The 17,444-nt window shown below is 52.8% G+C and overlaps 1 protein-coding gene across 3 annotated transcripts in view; it reads left to right on the top strand.

The window, feature by feature from the left end:
* The first annotated feature begins 6,155 nt into the window (after positions 1-6,155).
* The window catches only part of LOC129530055 (acetylserotonin O-methyltransferase), a 33,972-nt gene continuing 22,683 nt past the window's right edge, over positions 6,156-17,444 (top strand). For all 3 annotated transcript variants that reach the window (XM_055376331.2, XM_055376330.2, XM_055376332.2), the window contains exons 1-3: positions 6,156-7,253; positions 15,543-15,717; positions 16,594-16,723. In XM_055376331.2, coding sequence (XP_055232306.1) covers positions 7,185-7,253; positions 15,543-15,717; positions 16,594-16,723 — 374 coding nt within the window. In that variant the 5' untranslated portion in view covers positions 6,156-7,184. The remainder of the gene's footprint in view (positions 7,254-15,542; positions 15,718-16,593; positions 16,724-17,444) is intronic.

Here is a 17,444-nt window from a genome sequence, read left to right on the forward strand (position 1 = left end):
AGGCAGGAGAATGGTGTGAACCCGGGAGGCGGAGCTTGCAGTGAGTGGCGGTTGCACCACTGCACTTCAGCCTGGGCGACAGAGTGAGACTCCGTCTCAAAAAAAGTTAAAAAGTTTAAAAAGAGTATAGAAAAACATGCATGCATGGGGTGTATAGGAGAGGTCGCAGCCCTCAGCCGTAGCCATGGATGTCCAGGTGGTGATGTGTTGCCCTGGCCCGCCCCGCAGGCCTCCGGCATCTCCAACAGCGGCTTCCCAGGGGATGCTGAAGCTGCGGCCGGACCGGCCAGCTCGGGCAGGGGTGAGCGGAGCTGCATCACCCAGGCGTCCCGTCTGGGACCTCCTCCCAAGCCTCCCTCCTGGGCACCCGCCCCTCCTCACTAGCTCATCCTCCTTCCCACCTGGTGGAGGACATGCACACCCTCCTGGTGGCGTCCTCAAGCCCCGTCCACCCGCCCAGGAGCTGGGGCATCCTGTGTTTCCCGCCTTGCTCTCCTGCACAGCCTGACTCAGAGCGGGAGCTCGACCCCCTACCCTCCCCGCTGTACGCTGCCCCAGCAAACCTCCCGAGTTTGCACCCGGCCGCTGGATCGGCCTGCACAGGGGCTGCCGCCTCCGTCCCAGATGGCAGGGGCTTTTCCCTGCACCCCACCTCACTCAGCTCATGCCTCTGCTCCTGGTGAAAAACTTTTCCCATCACTCCGTCCCGTCCCCTCTCTGCAGCAAATGACTCTTGTCCAGGCTGCCAGAGAACACCAAGGCACTCAGTCCGGAAGCCCATCTGTGCCAGGGTCATTGGGAGGTAAAGGCAACAGGCTTTACCTCTCCAGGCCGCCCCTGTGCCTACTCCAGCTAAGACTCCAGGCCACCCCTGCCCCTACTCCAGCCAAGCCTCCAGGTCACCCCTGCCCCTACTCCAGCCAAGCCTCCAGGTCACCCCTGCCCCTACTCCAGGGGCTGAGCGTGGTGCTTCACACCTGTAATCCCAGCACTTTGGGACTCCGAGTTGGGCAGATCACGAAGTCAGGAGATCAAGACCATCCTGGCTAACACGGTGAAATGCTGTCTCTACTAAAAATACAAAAACAAAGTTAGCCGAGTGTGGTGGCAGGTGCCTGTAGTCCCAGCTACTGGGGAGGCTGAGGCAGGAGAATGGCGTGAACCCGGGAGGCGGAGCTTGCAGTGAGCCAAGATCACGCCATTGCACTCCAGCCTGGGTGACAGAGTGAGACTCCGTCTCAAAAAAAAAAAAAAGCAACAGTATGTTCCCCTGGGAGAACGGAGGGGGCGGCTGTTTACAGTTGCCCCAGGGCAGGACCTGCACATTGGACCATCCAGGGCCAGTCACCCCACAGGCATCTCAGACTCCACACATCCCCGCCAAACCCCAGCCCCGGGTCTTCTGCATTCTGGGGACATGCGGACACCACGCTGGCCGGGAGGGTCCCAGGCTCTTCTCAATCTCTCTCGGGCCCCTCCTCTCCTGCTGCCGCTGCCCCAGTGAGACTCCGAGGCCTGTAGGAAGCTTCAGGTGCCTGAGCCTCCAGTACAGCCCTTCCCCTACTCCAGCCAAGCCTCCAGGCCACCCCTGTCCCTACTGCAGCCAAATCTCCAGGCCGCCCCTGTCCTCTACTCCAGCCAAGCCTCCAGGCCACCCCTGTCCTCTACTCCAGCCAAGCCTCCAGGCCACCCCTGTCCTCTACTCCAGCCAAGCCTCCAGGCTGCCCCTGTCTCCTACTCCAGCCAAAGCTCCAGGCCGCCCCTGCCCCTGCTCCAGCCAAAGCTCCAGGCCACCCCTGTCCCCTACTCCACCCAAGCCTCCAGGAGGCCCTGTCACCTACTCCAGCCAAGCCTCCAGGCCAGTCCTTCCTTTACTCCAGCCAAGCCTCCAGGCCACCCCTGTCCCTACTGCAGCCAAACCTCCAGGCCGCACTGTCCCCTACTCAAACCAAACCTCCAGGCCGCCGCTGTCCCCTACTCAAACCAAGCCTCCAGGCCGCCCCTGTCCTCTACTCCAGCCAAGCCTCCAGGCCGCCCCTATCCTCTACTCCAGCCAAGCTTCCAGGCCGCCCCTGCCCGTCCTCCAGCCAAGCCTCCAGGCTGCCCCTGTCTTCTACTCCAGCCAAGCGTCCAGGTCGCCCCCGTTCCTACTCCAGCCAAACCTCCAGGCCACTCCTGCCCCTATAGCAGGACTAGCCGCGGATAAAACCCCTCAGACACCAGGTTAAGGAAGGTTTTGGCTTTATTCGGCCGGAAGCGTTGGCGGACTCGCGTCTCGAGAACCGTGCTCTCAGAAGACAGAGTTCCTGGCCCTTTGAAAGGCTTACAACTCTAAGGGGTTCCACGTGAAAGGGTTCTGATAGATTGAGAGCACATGTGGTTAGAGTCGGGGGTTAATGTTTTAACCTCAGGCCTGGTCAGGGGTGCCGGCTGGTCTTGCCACTGACTTGGTTCCTGTTGTTTTTTAACTTTTACTTCCTCCTTCTCTTCAGAGACAGGAGACAGTAAAATAAATGGCCTCTCTCCCCACCCCGACTCCAGCCAGGCCTCCAGGCCGTCCCTGCCCCTGCTCCAGCCAGGCCTCCAGGCCACCCCTGCCCCTACTCCAGCCAGGCCTCCAGGCCACCCCTGACCCTACTCCAGCCAGGCCTCCAGGCCACCCCTGCCCCTACTCCAGCGAGGCCTCCAGGCCTCCCCTGCCCCTACTCCAGCCAAGCCCCCAGGTCACTCCTACTCCAGCCAAACCTCCAGGCCACCTCTGCCCCTACTCCAGCCAGGCCTCCAGGCTGCCTCTGACCCTGCTCCAGCCAAACCTCCAGGCCTCCCCTGCCGCTACTCCAGCCAAGCCCCCAGGTCACTCCTACTCCAGCCAAACCTCCAGGCCACCTCTGCCCCTACTCCAGCTAAGACTCCAGGCCACCCCTGACCCTACTCCAGCCAAACCTTCGGGGAGTCCCACTCACCCAAGTTATACAAAAGCTCCTGGGCTTTCCGGCCAACTCTGTGTCCCAAACATCCCATCCCCAAAATGGCAGCTTCTGACTGTGTCCAGACCATGCACGCCTCTCCTGAAACCGTCCTGCCAGACCCTGTCTCAAGGGGGTGAGGGGGTCCGTGTAATGTCCCTGAGGGCTTTTAAAGCCACCCTGTCTCCTGTCCATCGGCCCCCTCCCGTCCTCTCCCTCTGTGTTTCCAGATGCTCCACCCATGCAGGGTTGTTGTCTCTTCTTCGAACAGCCTGGACGCACTGCCGCTACCCCATGGCCTCCGCACCTGCTGTTCCCTCTGGCAGAGACGGTCTTTCCTGGGAGCACCCACCCGGTCCCTCCTGCCTCGGATTTCAAAGAGTTCCAAAACCACCTTCACCCCAAAATGCAGCTCTCCCTCCCCTCCCCTTCTGTCCACACCCCCAAATCACCTTCTAACATCTTCATCTTTTTTTTTTTCTTTGTTTTGAGACGGAGTCTCCTTCTGTCGCCCAGGCTGGAGTGCAGCGGCGCGATCTCGGCTCGCTGCAACCGCCACCTCCCGGGTTCAAGCGATTCTCCTGCCTCAGCCTCCCAAGTTGCCAGGATTACAGGCATGCACTGCCACGCCCAGCTAATTTTTTGTATTTGTAGAAGAGATGGGGTTTCACCATGTTGGCAGGCTGGTCTCAAACTGCTGACCTCAAATGATGCACCTGTCTTCGCCTCCCAAACTGCTCGGATGACACATGTGAGCCACCGCACCTGGCCAAGATCTGATGGTTTCATAAATGGGAGGTCCCCTGCTGCACACGCCCTCTGGCCTGTCACCAGGTAAGACATGCCTTTGCGTCTCCTTGACTTTCCTGCCATGAGTGTGAGGCCTCCCCGACCACGTGGAGAACTGTGAGTCCATTAAACATTTTTTTCTTTATAAATTACCCAGTTTCAGGTATGTATTTATCAGCAGCATGAAAATGGACTAATACAATATGCTTGTCAACCACGTCTGTGTCTTCTTTTTGAGAAGTGTCTGTTGGCTGGGTGCGGTGGCTCACGCCTGTCATCCCAGCACTTTGGGAGGCTAAGGCAGGCGGATCACCTGAGGTGAGGAGTTCGAGACCAGCCTGACCAACATAGTGAAACCCCATCTCTACTAAAAATACAAAAATTAGCTGGGGGTGGTGGCAGGTGCCTGTAATCCCAGCTACTCAGGAGGCTGAGGCAGGAGAATCGCTTGAACCCAGGAGGCGGAGGTTACAGTGAGCCGAGACCACACCACTGCACTCCAGCCTGGTGACAAAGCGAGACTCTGTCTCAAAAGGAAAAAGAAAAAAAAAGAAAAAGAAAAGTGTCCGTTCGTGTCCTTTGTAAGACTCCACTCTCTAGTAACCGTGTTCCTGCCCTTCTCAATTCCTAAGGTAATCGCCTTAACTCAGATCCCTGAGAAATCCCCACAGCAGGCAGAGATTTGGTCTCCTGACAGTAGCTTTGGGATTCCATTAAGCAAATATGATTGGGGGCCAGCCCCTTCTGTCTCCAGGTAAGGTGTCCCCAAGGACCCTTCATCGCTCTGAACTTCAAGGATTTCTTTTTCTTTCTTTCTTTCTTTTTCTTTCTTCCTTCCTTCCTCCCTCCCTCCCTTCCTTCTTTCTGTCTTTCTTTCTGTATCTGTCTCTCTCTCTCTTTCCTTTCTTTCTTTCCTTTCTTTCTATTTCTGTCTCTCTCTCTTCTTTCTTTTCTCTTCTTTCTTTCTTTATTTCTCTCTCTCTCTCTCCTCTCCTCTTTCTCTCTCTCTGTTTCTCTCTTTCTTTCTTTCTTTTTGATACAGACCTCACTATGTTGCCCAGGCTGGAGTGCAATGGCCCAATCTCAGCTCACTGCAATCTTTCCCTTCCAGGTTCAAGTGATTCTTCTGCCTCAGCCTCCCAAGTTGCTGGGATTACAGGCACCTGCCACCATGCCCGGCTAATTTTTGTATTTTTAGTAGAGACGGGGTTTCACCATGTTGACCAGGCTGATCTTGAACTCCTGACCTCAAGTGATCCACCCACCTCAGCCTCCCAAAGTGCTGGGATTACAGACATGAGCCACCTCACCTGGCTAATTTTTATATTTTTAGCACAGTCGGGGTTACACCATGTTAGCCAGGCTGGTCTCGATCTCCTGACCTCATGTGATCTGCCCCACATTGCTGGGATGACAGGCTTTGTTTATATTTTTCCCCTAGAAAATCACTCTGGAGGCTGGGAGTGGTGGCTTACGCCTGTCATCCCAGCAATTTGGGAGGCCGAGGTAGGCAGATCAGCTGAGATCAGGAGTTCAACACCAGCCTGACCAACATGGAGAAACCCCGTCTCTACTAAAAATACAAAATTAGCCGGGCGCGGTGGCAGGTGCCTGTAATCTCAACTACTGGGAGGCTGAGACAGAAGAATCACTTGAACCTGGGAGGCAGAGGTTGCGGCGAGCCATGCATCCTCAGAAATGGGGCAGAGACCTGGCACGGCCACTTTTTTTTTTTTTTTTTGAGACAGATTCTCGCTCTGTCCCCCAGGCTGGAGTGCAGTGGTGCGATCTCGGCTCACTGCAACCTCAGCCTCCCGGGTTCACACCATTCTCTTGCCTCAGCCTCCCAAGTAGCTGGGACTACAGGCACCCGCCACCACGCCCAGCTAATTTTTTGTATTTTTAGTAGAGACAGGGTTTCACCGTGTTAGCCAGGATTGTCTCGATCTCCTGACCTTGTGATCCGCCTGCCTCAGCCTCCCAAAGTGCTGGGATGACAGGCTACCACGCCCAGCCCTGGCACGGTCACATTTTAATTATGTGCAGGCGTTTAGATTGTCCAAATAAACGTTGCAAGATATCTAGGGTGAAGTGGGAGGATCTCTTGAAGTCAGGAGTTCGAGACCAGCCTGGGCAACATAGTGAGACCCCCCCGCCATCTCTACAAAGAATTAAAAAATTAGTCAGGCACATTGGCTCATGCCTGTCTTCCCAGCACTTTGGGAGGCCGAGGTGGGTGGATCACCTGAGGTCAGGAGTTGGAGACCAGCCTGGCCAACATGGTGAAACCCTGTCTCTACTACAAATACAAAAATTAGCCAGGTGTGGTGGTGTGCGCCTATAGTCCCAGCCACTCGAGAGGCTGAGGCAGGAGAATCGCTTGAACCCAGGAGGCAGAGGTTGCAGTGAGCTGAGATGGTGCCACCGCACTCCAGCCTGACGACAGAGCGAGACTCCATCTAAAAAAAAAAAAAAGGGTCTCACTATGTTGCCCAGGCTGGCCTGCTGCAAAGGGTCTCACTATGTTGCCCAGGCTGGCCTGCTGCAAAGGGTCTCACTATGTTGCCCAGGCTGGCCTGCTGCAAAGGGTCTCACTATGTTGCCCAGGCTGGCCTGCTGCAAAGGGTCTCACTATGTTGCCCAGGCTGGCCTGCTGCAAAGGGTCTCACTATGTTGCCCAGGCTGGCCTGCTGCAAAGGGTCTCACTATGTTGCCCAGGCTGGCCTGCTGCAAAGGGTCTCACTATGTTGCCCAGGCTGGCCTGCTGCAAAGGGTCTCACTATGTTGCCCAGGCTGGCCTGCTGCAAAGGGTCTCACTATGTTGCCCAGGCTGGCCTGCTGCAAAGGGTCTCACTATGTTGCCCAGGCTGGCCTGCTGCAAAGGGTCTCACTATGTTGCCCAGGCTGGCCTGCTGCAAAGGGTCTCACTATGTTGCCCAGGCTGGCCTGTTGCCCAGTCTGGCCTGCTGGCATCTTGATGTTGAACTTCCAGCCTCCAGAAGTGTGAGAGAACTGGTTTTTTGAGCCACCCAGTTTGCAGAAATTCGCACGACCCCCAGAAATGAATGCAGAAACTGTTCAATCCATAAGACGATTAATGAGTGCTAATGATGGGTGAGCATATTGCTTTGGGATCAGTTCTACAGCTGATGAGTCAAGGGCTCAGGGGGGGCCTGATGCAGACTATTTTAGGGCTGCGGAGGGGCGCCCAGAAAGCCAGGGAATTCCCACACGCGTTGTGATCCCCTAATAAGGTTAATGAAAATTTCTAGAGTGATCCGTCTTTGTTTGAGTACTGGGCAGGCAGCAGGGAGAGTCAGGCAGCAGCCGCGAGCAGGTGGCTCCCTTCCCCACCTTGCCAGCAGGCTCTGTGCTCCTTGAAGCAAGTGTTCCAGAGGCTCCGGAAGCCACGGCTGGATTGGAGACAAGATGGGATCCTCAGAGGACCACGCCTATCGCCTCCTTAACGACTACGCCAACGGCTTCATGGTGTCCCAGGTAGGATACTCTCTGTGGGACAAGGGGGAATAGACTTCCGTTTATCACACTCACGTTCCATTGTTGGGAGTGTCAGTCGAGAAAAATGACGAGTCTCCATCATTTTAGGAGGTTTATTTTCCACCGTGAAAGACGTGTACCCACGATGTAGCCTCAGGAGTTCCTGAGGACATGTGCCCAGGGTGGTCTGGGGACAGCTTGGTTTGATACATTTTACAGAGACATGAGACATCAATCAATGTATGTAAGTACATTGGGCCAGGCGTGGTGGCTCACACCTGTGATCCCAGCACTTTGGGAGGCTGAGGCGGGCGGATCACCTGAAGTCGGGAGTTCGAGACCAGCCTGATCCACACAGAGAAACCCCCATCTCTACTAAAAATACAAAATTAGCCAGGCTTGGTGGTACACGTCTATAATCCCAGCTACTTGGGAGGCTGAGGCAGGAGAATCGCTTGAACCTGGGAGGTGGAGGTTGCAGTGAGCCGAGATCGCGCCATCGCACTCCAGCCTGGGCAACAAGAGCAAAACTCCATCTCAAAAACAAACAAACAAATATAAAAAAGCAGACAACAAAAATTAGCTGGGCGTGGTGACACGTGCCTGTAGTCCCAGCTACTCGGGAGGCTGAGGCAGGAGAATTGCTTGAACCTGGGAGGTAGAGGTTGCAGTGAGCCGAGATCGCACCACTGCACTCCAGCCTGGGCAACACAGCAAGACTCTGTGTCAAAAAAAAACCAAACAAACAACAAAGACAACAAAAAAGAAACAAAGCTTAAAATGAAATACACAGGATTAGAAACAAGACAATGTTTATGGAACTGCAAGTGTTGAAATTTTTAAAACATTTCGTGATGGAGTAGTATATGTGGTTGTTTATTAACCCAGTAAATAATTACACTGTGCGTTTATCATAGAGGTGAGTTTTAGGGTTCACCTGTAGAGGAGCAACACCTCATTCCTTTTTTTTATTTTTTTGAGATGGAATCTCACTCTGTGACCCAGGCTGGAGTGCAGTGGCACGATCTTGGCTCACTGCAAGCTCCACCTCCAGGGTTCAGGCTATTCTCCTGCTTCAGCCTCCCGAGTATCTGGGATTACAGGCACCCACCACCACACCCAGCTAATTTTTGTATTTTTAGTAGAGATGGGGTTTCACCATGTTGGCCAGGCTGGTCTCGAACTCCTGACCTCAAGTGATTCACCTGCCTCGGCCTCCCAAGGCCTCATTTCTTCTTCTCACAGAATAACATCGTGCTCAGTGAAGGAAGGCTGACGTGAAAGGCCCCATATGGTATGACTTCATTTATATGACATGTCCAGAGCAGGCAAATCCTTCGAGGTGGAAAGTGGACTGGCGGTTTGCAGAGGCTGGGGAGGACTGCGGAGGGAGTGTTTAAGGCAGACACTGTCCCTTTTTGGGGTGATGCAAATGTTCTGGAACCCGGCGGAAGTGGTGGTTATACAACATCACGAATGTACTAAGTGCCCCTGAATTATGCTTGAAAAGGGTTAGTGATGGCCGGGCTCAGCCGTGACACCTGTCATCCCAACGGTTCGGGGGTCCAAAACGAGGGAATTGCTTTAGCCCAGGAATTTGAGACCAGTCTGGGCAACATAGTGAGACCCCCCCATTTCTACAAATTTTGTTTTTCTTTTTGAGATGGAGTCTCGCTCTGTCGGCCAGGCTGGAGTGCAATGGCACGATCTCGGCTCACTGCAAGCTCCACCTCCCAGGTTCACGCCATTCTCCTGCCTCAGCCTCCCCAGTAGCTGGGACTACAGGCGCCCGCCACCACGCCCGGCTAATTTTTTGTATTTTTAGTAGAGACGGGGTTTCACCGTGTTATCCAGGATGGTCTCGATCTGCTGACCTCATGATCCGCCCGCCTCGGCTTCCCAAAGTGCTGGGATGACAGGCGTGAGCCACTGTGCCTGGCCAAAAATATTTTAAAAATTAGCCAGGTGGGGTGGTGCACACCTGTAGTCCCAGCTACTCAGGAGGCTGAGGCGGGAGGATCGCTTAAGCCTAGGAGATGAAGGCTGCAGTGAGCTATGATTGCACCACTGCACTCCAGCATGGATGACAGAGCAATACTGAGTCTCTTTAAAAAACAAACGGCAGGGCACGGTGGCTCATGCCTGTCATCCCAGCACTTTTGGGGGGCCAAGGTGGGCGGATCACTCGAGGTCAGGAGTTCAAGACCAGCCTGGCCAACATGGTGAAACCCCGTCTCTACTAGAAGTATAAAAATTAGCCAGGCATGATGGTGGGCACCTGTCATCCCATTTACTCGGGAGGCTGAGGCAGGAGAATTGCTTGAACCCGGAGGAGGTAGAGGTTGCAGTGAGCCAAGATTATGCCACTGCACTCCAGCCTGGGTGTCGCAGTGAGACTCTGTCTCAGAACAAAAACCAAAAACCAGCATCATCGTGAAAGGGGCTCATGTGCTGACGGTATTTTGAGATGTCTGCAACAGCTCTCATGTGACTTGAAACTATCTGTGGTTTCTCTCTGTCAGCAAGCCACCGGTTTTTTTTGTTTGTTTTTTTCCTTTTTTTTTTTCAGACAGAGTTTCCCTCTTGTCGCCCAGGCTGGAGTGCAGTGGCGCTATCTCGGCTTACTGCAACCTCTGCCTCCCGGGTTCAAGCGATTCTCCTGCCTCAGCCTCCCGAGTAGCTGGGAGTACAGGCGCGTTCCAACACGCCCAGATAATTTTGTATTTTTAGTAGAGACGGGGTTTCTCCATGTTGGTCAGGCTGGTCTCGAACTCCCAACCTCAGGTGATCCGCCTCGGCCTCCAAAGTGCTGTGATGACAAGTGTGAGCCACCATGCCTGGCCCCCACACTTTCTTCTATCATGGCTGTGGTTTGCCAGTACACTCATGGTTGAAGGGAATACCACATCTTAGGAAGAGGTAGTGAAAATTAGAGTGAAGTCTCTTCTCCTTCCTGGTTTGTAGAGCCCCTGAATTTTACCCCTAGGCCCCCAAGGGTTACAAATACCTATTCCCCAGCCACCGATACGCAGAGCGGCCTCCGCCTACCGGGTTCAAGCGATTCTCCTGCCTCAGCCTCCTGAGTACCTGGGATTACAGGTGCCTGCCACCAAGCCTGGCTAATTTTTATTTTTATTTTTATTTATTTTTCTGATATGGAGTTTCACTGTTGTTGCCCAGGCTGGAGTGCAGTGGCATGATCTCAGCTCACTGCAACCTCTGCCTCCCAGGTTCAAGCAATTCTCCTGCCTTAGCCTCCTGAGTAGCTGGGATTTCAGGCGTCCACCACCACGCCCGGCTAATTTTTTGTATTTTTGGCAGAGACGGGGTTTCATCATGTTGGCCAGGCTGGTCTCGAACTCCTGACCTCAGGCGATCTGCCTGCCTTGGCCTCCCAAAGTGCTAGGATGACAGGCGTGAGCCACCGCAGCCTCAGCCTCCCAAAGTGCTAGGATTACAGGCGTGAGCCACTGACATCCGGCTAATTTTTTGTATTTTTGGTAGAGACGGGGTTTCATCATGTTGGCCAGGTTGGTCTCGAACTCCTGACCTCAGGTGATCCGCCTGCCTCGGCCTCCCGAAGTGCTGGGATTACAGGTATGCGCCACCACGTCCGGCTAATTTTTCTATTTTTTAGTAGAGCTGGGATTTCTGTTACTGTCCCAGACAACAGTAACTTGCTACCTTTGCCTCCTTTGACCACAGGCCTCCTGCTGGAGCTACTGACTGCTCATTCAAAGACTGTCGCTGGTTCACAGCGGTGTTCAGGGAGGTGGTTTGGTGGGTTCCAAATCTTGGAAGAGCCGTTACTTTAAGGCACATGATACCATGTCATGGGAGTTGTCAGAAGTTTCACAGAACCAGAGTTAATGCAGAGTTAATACCACCTTAAGAGGATCAAACTTAGTACACCCTTAAGAGAAACAATTAGCTAATGCAGCTTTCATAGACCAAGAGTGAATATCGCCTTAAGAAGATAATATTTAGTATACCCTTGGCCAGGCACAGTGGCTCACGCCTGTAATCCCAGCACTTTGGGAGGCCGAGGCGGGCGGATCACAAGGTCAGGAGTTCGAGACCAGCCTGGCCAATATGGTGAAATCCCATCTCTACTAAAAATACAAAAATTAGCCGGGCGTGGTGGCGGGCGCCTGTAGTACCAGCTACTTGGGAGGCTGAGGCAGGAGAATGGCGTGAACCCGGGAGGTGGAGGTTGCAGTGAGCCGAGATCACGCCACTGCATTCCAGCCTGGGGGACAGAGCAGGACCCTGTCTCAAAAAAAAAAAAAAAAAAAAAAGTGGGGGCTAGGGGAGGGAGAGCATTAGGACAAATACCTAATGTAGGTGACGGGTTGGCAGGTACAGCAAACCACCATGGCACATGTATACCTATGCAACAAACCTGCACGTTCTGCACACGGACCCCAGAACTTAAAGCATAATAATAATAAAAAGTCTTTGGGAGCAGAAAAAAAAAAAGATCAAAGTTAGCGTACTCTTAACAGAAACAGTTAATGACCTTTCATAGACCAAGGGTGAACTCAGCCATAAGAAGGTAACATTTAATATAGGCCCTTAAAAGAACAATTAATTGAGACAACCCCAAAAGGAATGAATACAACTTTAATGAATAAAACAGAACACAACGCTAATTTAAAAAGGTTAATACGGGCCGGGTGAGGTGGCTCTTGCCTGTAATCTCAGCACTTTGGGAGGCCGAGGCGGGTGGATCAGGAGGTCAGGAGATCGAGACCATCCTGGCTAATATGGTGAAACCCTGTCTCTACTAAAAATATTTTAAAAAATTAGCCGGGCGTGGTGGTGGGAGCCTGTAGTTCCAGCTACTTGGGAGGCTGAGGCAGGAGAATCCCTTGAACCCGGGAGGCGGAGCTTGCAGTCAGCTGAGATCGCACCACTGCACTCCAGCCTGGGTGACAGAGCGAGACTCCGTCTCAAAATAAATAAATAAATAAATAGAAAAAGGTTAATACAACATTAAAGAACAAGAATTAATATAGCTTTTTTTTTTTTTTTTTTTGAGACCGAGTCTCACTCTGTTGCCCAGGCTGGAGGGCAGTGGCGTGATCTCAGCTCACTGCAACCTCCGCCTCCCAGGTTCAGGCGATTCTCCTGCCTCAGCCTCCCGAACAGGTGGGATTACAGGTGTGCACCACCATGCCTACTTTTTGTATTTTTAGTAGAGACGGGGTTTCACTATGTTGGCCAGGCTGGTGTCGAACTCTTGACCTCAAGTGATCTGCCTGCCTCGGCCTCCCAAAGTGCTGGGATGACAGGCGTGAGCCACTGCACCTGGCCTAATATAGCTTTAATAGAAAAGGAGCTAATACAAGCTTAGAATAGTAAACTTTGTGCAGACTTACTGAAACAAACAGTCAATGCAACCTTAACCAAACAGGAATTGATAACAGTTTAATAAAAAAGCTAATACCACTTGAATACAATATATCTTAATACAACCTTCATAAGAAAAACAACTAATACACTTTGGGAGACCGAGGCAGGCAGATCACGAGGTCAGGAGATCGAGACCACGGTGAAACCCCGCCTCTACTAAAAATACAAAAAATTAGCCTGGCATGGTGGTGGGCACCTGTAGTCCCAGCTAGTCGGGAGGCTGAGGCAGGAGAATGGCTTGAACCTGGGAGGTGGAGGTTGCCGTGAGGCACGATTGTGCCACTGCACTCCAGCCTGGTGACAGAGCGAGACTCTGTCTCAAAAAAATAATGATAATAATAATAAACAAATAAATAAAGATACCAAAAAAAATACAAAAATTTAGCCGGGTGTGGTGGCATGTGCCTGTAATCACAGCTACTCGGGAGGCTGGGGCAAGAGAATCACTTGAACGCGGGAGGCATAGGTTGCAGTGAGCCGAGATTGCACCGCTGCACTCCAGCCTGGGTGACAGAGCGAGACTCCGTCTCAAAAAAAAGAACAAACAAAAAGATAGTGGTAGGTGTAATCTGTGTTTCTTTCCCCATGCTGTTGAAATAAAGCTAACTGTGAGTACCCTGGAAGACATGTGGTCTGAAGAAAGCATCTTTCCCTGTGGTTTGTTTATGACTTCCTATCACTAAGGTTGCCTGAGCCTTGGCACCCATCCAAAACGATGTGTGCAAGAAAAGAAATGCATGGATGATTTATTCTTGTTTTATTTTTTTTTGAGATGGAGTCTCGCTCTGTTGCCCAGGCTGGAGTGCAGTGGCGCGATCTTGGCTCACTGCAATCTCCACTTCCAGGATTCAAGCAATTCTCCTGCCTCACCCTCCCCAGTAGCTGGGACTACAGGCTCACACCACCATGCCCAGCTAATTTTTATACTTTTTAGTAGAGATGGGGTTTCACCATGTTGGCCAGGTTAGCCTTGAACTCCTGACCTCAGGTGATCCACCCGCCTCGGCCTCCCAAAGTGCTGGGATGACAGGCGAGAGCCACAGCGCCTGGCCTATTTATTTCTTTTGATACGGAGTCTTGCTCTGTCGCCCAGGCTGGAGTGCAGTGGTGCAATCTTGGCTCACTGCAATCTCCACCTCCAGGATTCAAGCAATTCTCCTGCCTCACCCTCCCCAGTAGCTGGGACTACAGGCTCACACCACCATGCCCAGCTAATTTTTATACTTTTTAGTAGAGATGGGGTTTCACCATGTTGGCCAGGTTAGCCCTGAACTCCTGACCTCAGGTGATCCGCCCACCTCGGCCTCCCAGAATGTTGGGATTACAGGTGTGAGCTCCCACGCCTGGCTGATTTATTCATTTTTTATAGTTTGTGTATTATTTGAAGGCATTACCTGATTACTGCTTTATTTTATTTTTATATTTATTTATTTATTTATCTATTGAGACGGAGTTTCGCTCTTGTTGCCCAGGCTGGAGTGCAATGGCATGATCTTGGCTCACCACAACCTCTGCCTCCCGGGTGCAAGTGATTCTCCTGCCTCAGCCTCCCGAGTAGCTGGGATTACAGGCATGCACCATCACACCTGGCTAATTTTGTATTTTTAGTAGAGACGGGGTTTCTCCACGTTGGTCAGGCTGGTCACGAACTCACAACCTCAGTTTCTCCACCTGCCTCGGCCTCCCAAAGTGCTGGGATGACAGGCGTGAGCCACCGCGCCCGGCCTATTTATTTTTTTTGAGACGGAGTCTCACTCTGTCGCCCAGGCTGGAGTGCAGTGGTGCGATCTTGGCTCACTGCAACCTCTGCCTCCCGGGTTTACGCCATTCTCCTGCCTCAGCCTCCCGAGTAGCTGGGACTACAGGTGCGCACCACCATGCCTGGCTAATTTTTGTATTTTTAGTAGAGACGGAGTTTCACCATGTTGGCCAGGCTGGTCTCAAACTCCTGACCTCAAGTGATCTACCCTCCTCGGCCTCCCAAAGTGCTGGGATTACAGGCGTGAGCCACCACGCCCGGTCCTCTGTCTCTCTTTTTGAGACAGAGTCTTACTCTGTCACCCAGGCTTGGAGTGCAGTGGTGCGATCTCAGCTCACTGCAACCTCCACTTAGCAGGTTCAAGCGATTCTCCTGCCTCAGCCTCCCAAGTAGCTGGGATTACAGGCATGAGCCACCACGCCCGGCTAATTTTTGTATTTTTAGTAGAGATGGGGTTTCACTATGTTGGCCAGGCTGGTCTCAAACTCCTGACCTCAGGTGATCCACCCACCTCCCAAAGCGCAGGGATTATAGGTATGAGTTAATGCACCCAGCCAGGAGGCATTTTTAAATGAGTTTGCACCGCTATGGAAAACAGGGTGGGGCCAGGCACAATGGCTCACGCCTGTAGTCCCAGCACTTTGGGAGGCCGAGGCTGGCAGATCAAAAGGTCAGAAGTTCGAGACCAGCCTGGCCAACATGGTGAAACCCCATCTTTACTAAAAATACAAACATTAGCCAGGCATGGTGGAACAGGCCTGTAATCCCAGCTACTTGGGAGGCTGAGGCAGGAAAATGGCGTGAAGCCGGGAGGCAGAGGTTGCAGTGAGCCAAGACCGTGCCACTGCACTCCAGGCTGGGTGATACAGTGAGACTTCAACTCAAAATAAATAAATTAATTAATTAATAAAAATAAATAAATAAATAAATATGACTGTTTTCCATAGTGGTGCAATCTCATTTGACTCTGTCTCAAAAAAAAAAAATAAATAAATGAATAAGAATATAAATAAAACAATGCTTTCCTCCCCAGCCTGCCATGGTGTGGGGTATTTCTAAGACTGTGGTTCCCAGGAGGCTGAGCCCTGACCTTTTATTTCCGCTCCTGCTCCAAGGTTCTCTTCACCGCCTGCGAGCTGGGCGTGTTTGACCTTCTCGCCGAGGCCCCAGGGCCCCTGGACGTGGCGGCAGTGGCTGCAGGTGTGGGGGCCAGCGCCCATGGGACAGAGCTCCTGCTGGACATCTGTGTGTCCCTGAAGCTGCTGAAAGTGGAGACGAGGGGAGGAAAAGGTAAGGACACGGGCGTTTTGAAGGAGGCATTTTACATAGACACCCTCTGCAGCCCACGTGTTCTGTAAAAAGTGAAACAGTCTCCATCCTGGCTCACAGTGAAACCCCGTCTCTACTAAAAAAAAATACAAAAAATACAAAAAATTAGCCGGGTGTGGTGGCGTGCACCTGACGTCCCAGCTACTCAGGAGGCTGAGGCAGGAGAATGGCATGAACCCGGGAGGCAGAGGTTGCAGTGAGCCGAGATCGTGCCACTGCACTCCAGCCTGGGCGACAGAGCGAGACTCCGTCTGTATTTGCAGGTTTGGGGGTCTTGTGGTTTTTGTGGCAGCTACCGACCTCTGCCCTGGGGACGTCAAAGCTGCCAGAGTGTGAGACCCAGGCTGGGGGATTCCTTGAGCCCAGGAGTTCGAGACCAGCCTGGGCCACGTATTTTTAGTAGAGACAGGATTTCGTCACGTTGGCCAGGCTGGTCTCGAGCTCCTGACCTCAGGTGATCCACCCGCCTCAGCCTCCCTAAGCGCTGAGATTACAGGTGTGAGCCACCATGCCCGGCCTCAATAAGTTATTTTAGACATTCTGTGGAATGTAACGTACGTTTCCGCTTGTGGCTCATCTGCCTTTGTACTTGCTGCACCCAAACTCCCGATGGGGATTTGTACAAACCGAACCTGACGGGGGTGCTAGCCGCCCCAGGTCACCTTTGCGCCTTCCACAGAAGACTCCAGCTGTACAAGGCGAGAGGAAGACCCCATCTCTAAAAAGGAGATGGGGTTGTAATCGTGTTGAAATCACGACGTTGCCGAGCTGGGGAGCGTCCGCCCGCAGGAACTCGGAATCTCACTGCTTTTTCCCTGTTTTTTGTGTGTGTTTCAGCTTTCTATCGAAACACAGAGCTGTCCAGCGACTACCTGACCACGGTCAGCCCGACGTCACAATGCAGCATGCTGAAGTACATGGGCAGGACCAGCTACCGGTGCTGGGGCCACCTGGCAGACGCCGTGAGGTGGGGGCTGCACCCAGGCAGATGCTGGGAGGTGGAGGCTGCCCCCAGGCAGATGCTGTGAGGTGGAGGCTGCACCCAGGCAGATGCTGTGAGGTGGGGGCTGCACCCAGGCAGATGCTGGGAGGTGGGGGCTGCATCCAGGCAGTGACCAAGTCTCAGGACTACCCCCAGGGGCTGGTGAAGCGGCACTGGAGGAGGTGAAAGGGAAGGTTTCTTTTTCTTTGTTTTTTCTTTTCTTTTCATTTTTTTTTTTTTTTTTTTTTTTTTGAGATGGAGTCTTGCTCTGTCGCCCAGGCTGGAGTGCGGTGGCGCCATCTCGGCTCATTGCAAGCTATGCCTCCCAGGTTCATGCCATTCTCCTGCCTCAGCCTCCCAGGTAGCTGGGACTACAGGAACCCGCCACCAAGCCCGGCTAATTTTTTGTATTTTTAGTAGAGACGGGGTTTCACCATGTTAGCCAGGATGATCTCCATCTCCTGACCTCGTGATCTGCCCGCCTACATGGTGGCAGGCACCTGTAGTCCCAGCTACTCAGGAGGCTAAGGTGGGAGAACTGCTTGAACCCAGAAGGCAGAGGTTGCAATGAGCTGAGATTCTGCCACTACACTGCAGCCTGGGTAACAGAGCAAAAACTCTGTCTCAGAAAGAAGGAAAGAGAAAGAGAGAGAGGGGGGAGAAGGAAGGAAGAAAGGAAGGGAGGGAGGGAGGGAGGGAAAGGGAG

The sequence above is a fragment of the Gorilla gorilla genome, chromosome X, assembly GCF_029281585.2.
Source record: "Gorilla gorilla gorilla isolate KB3781 chromosome X, NHGRI_mGorGor1-v2.1_pri, whole genome shotgun sequence".
NCBI classification, from domain to species: Eukaryota; Metazoa; Chordata; class Mammalia; order Primates; family Hominidae; genus Gorilla; species Gorilla gorilla.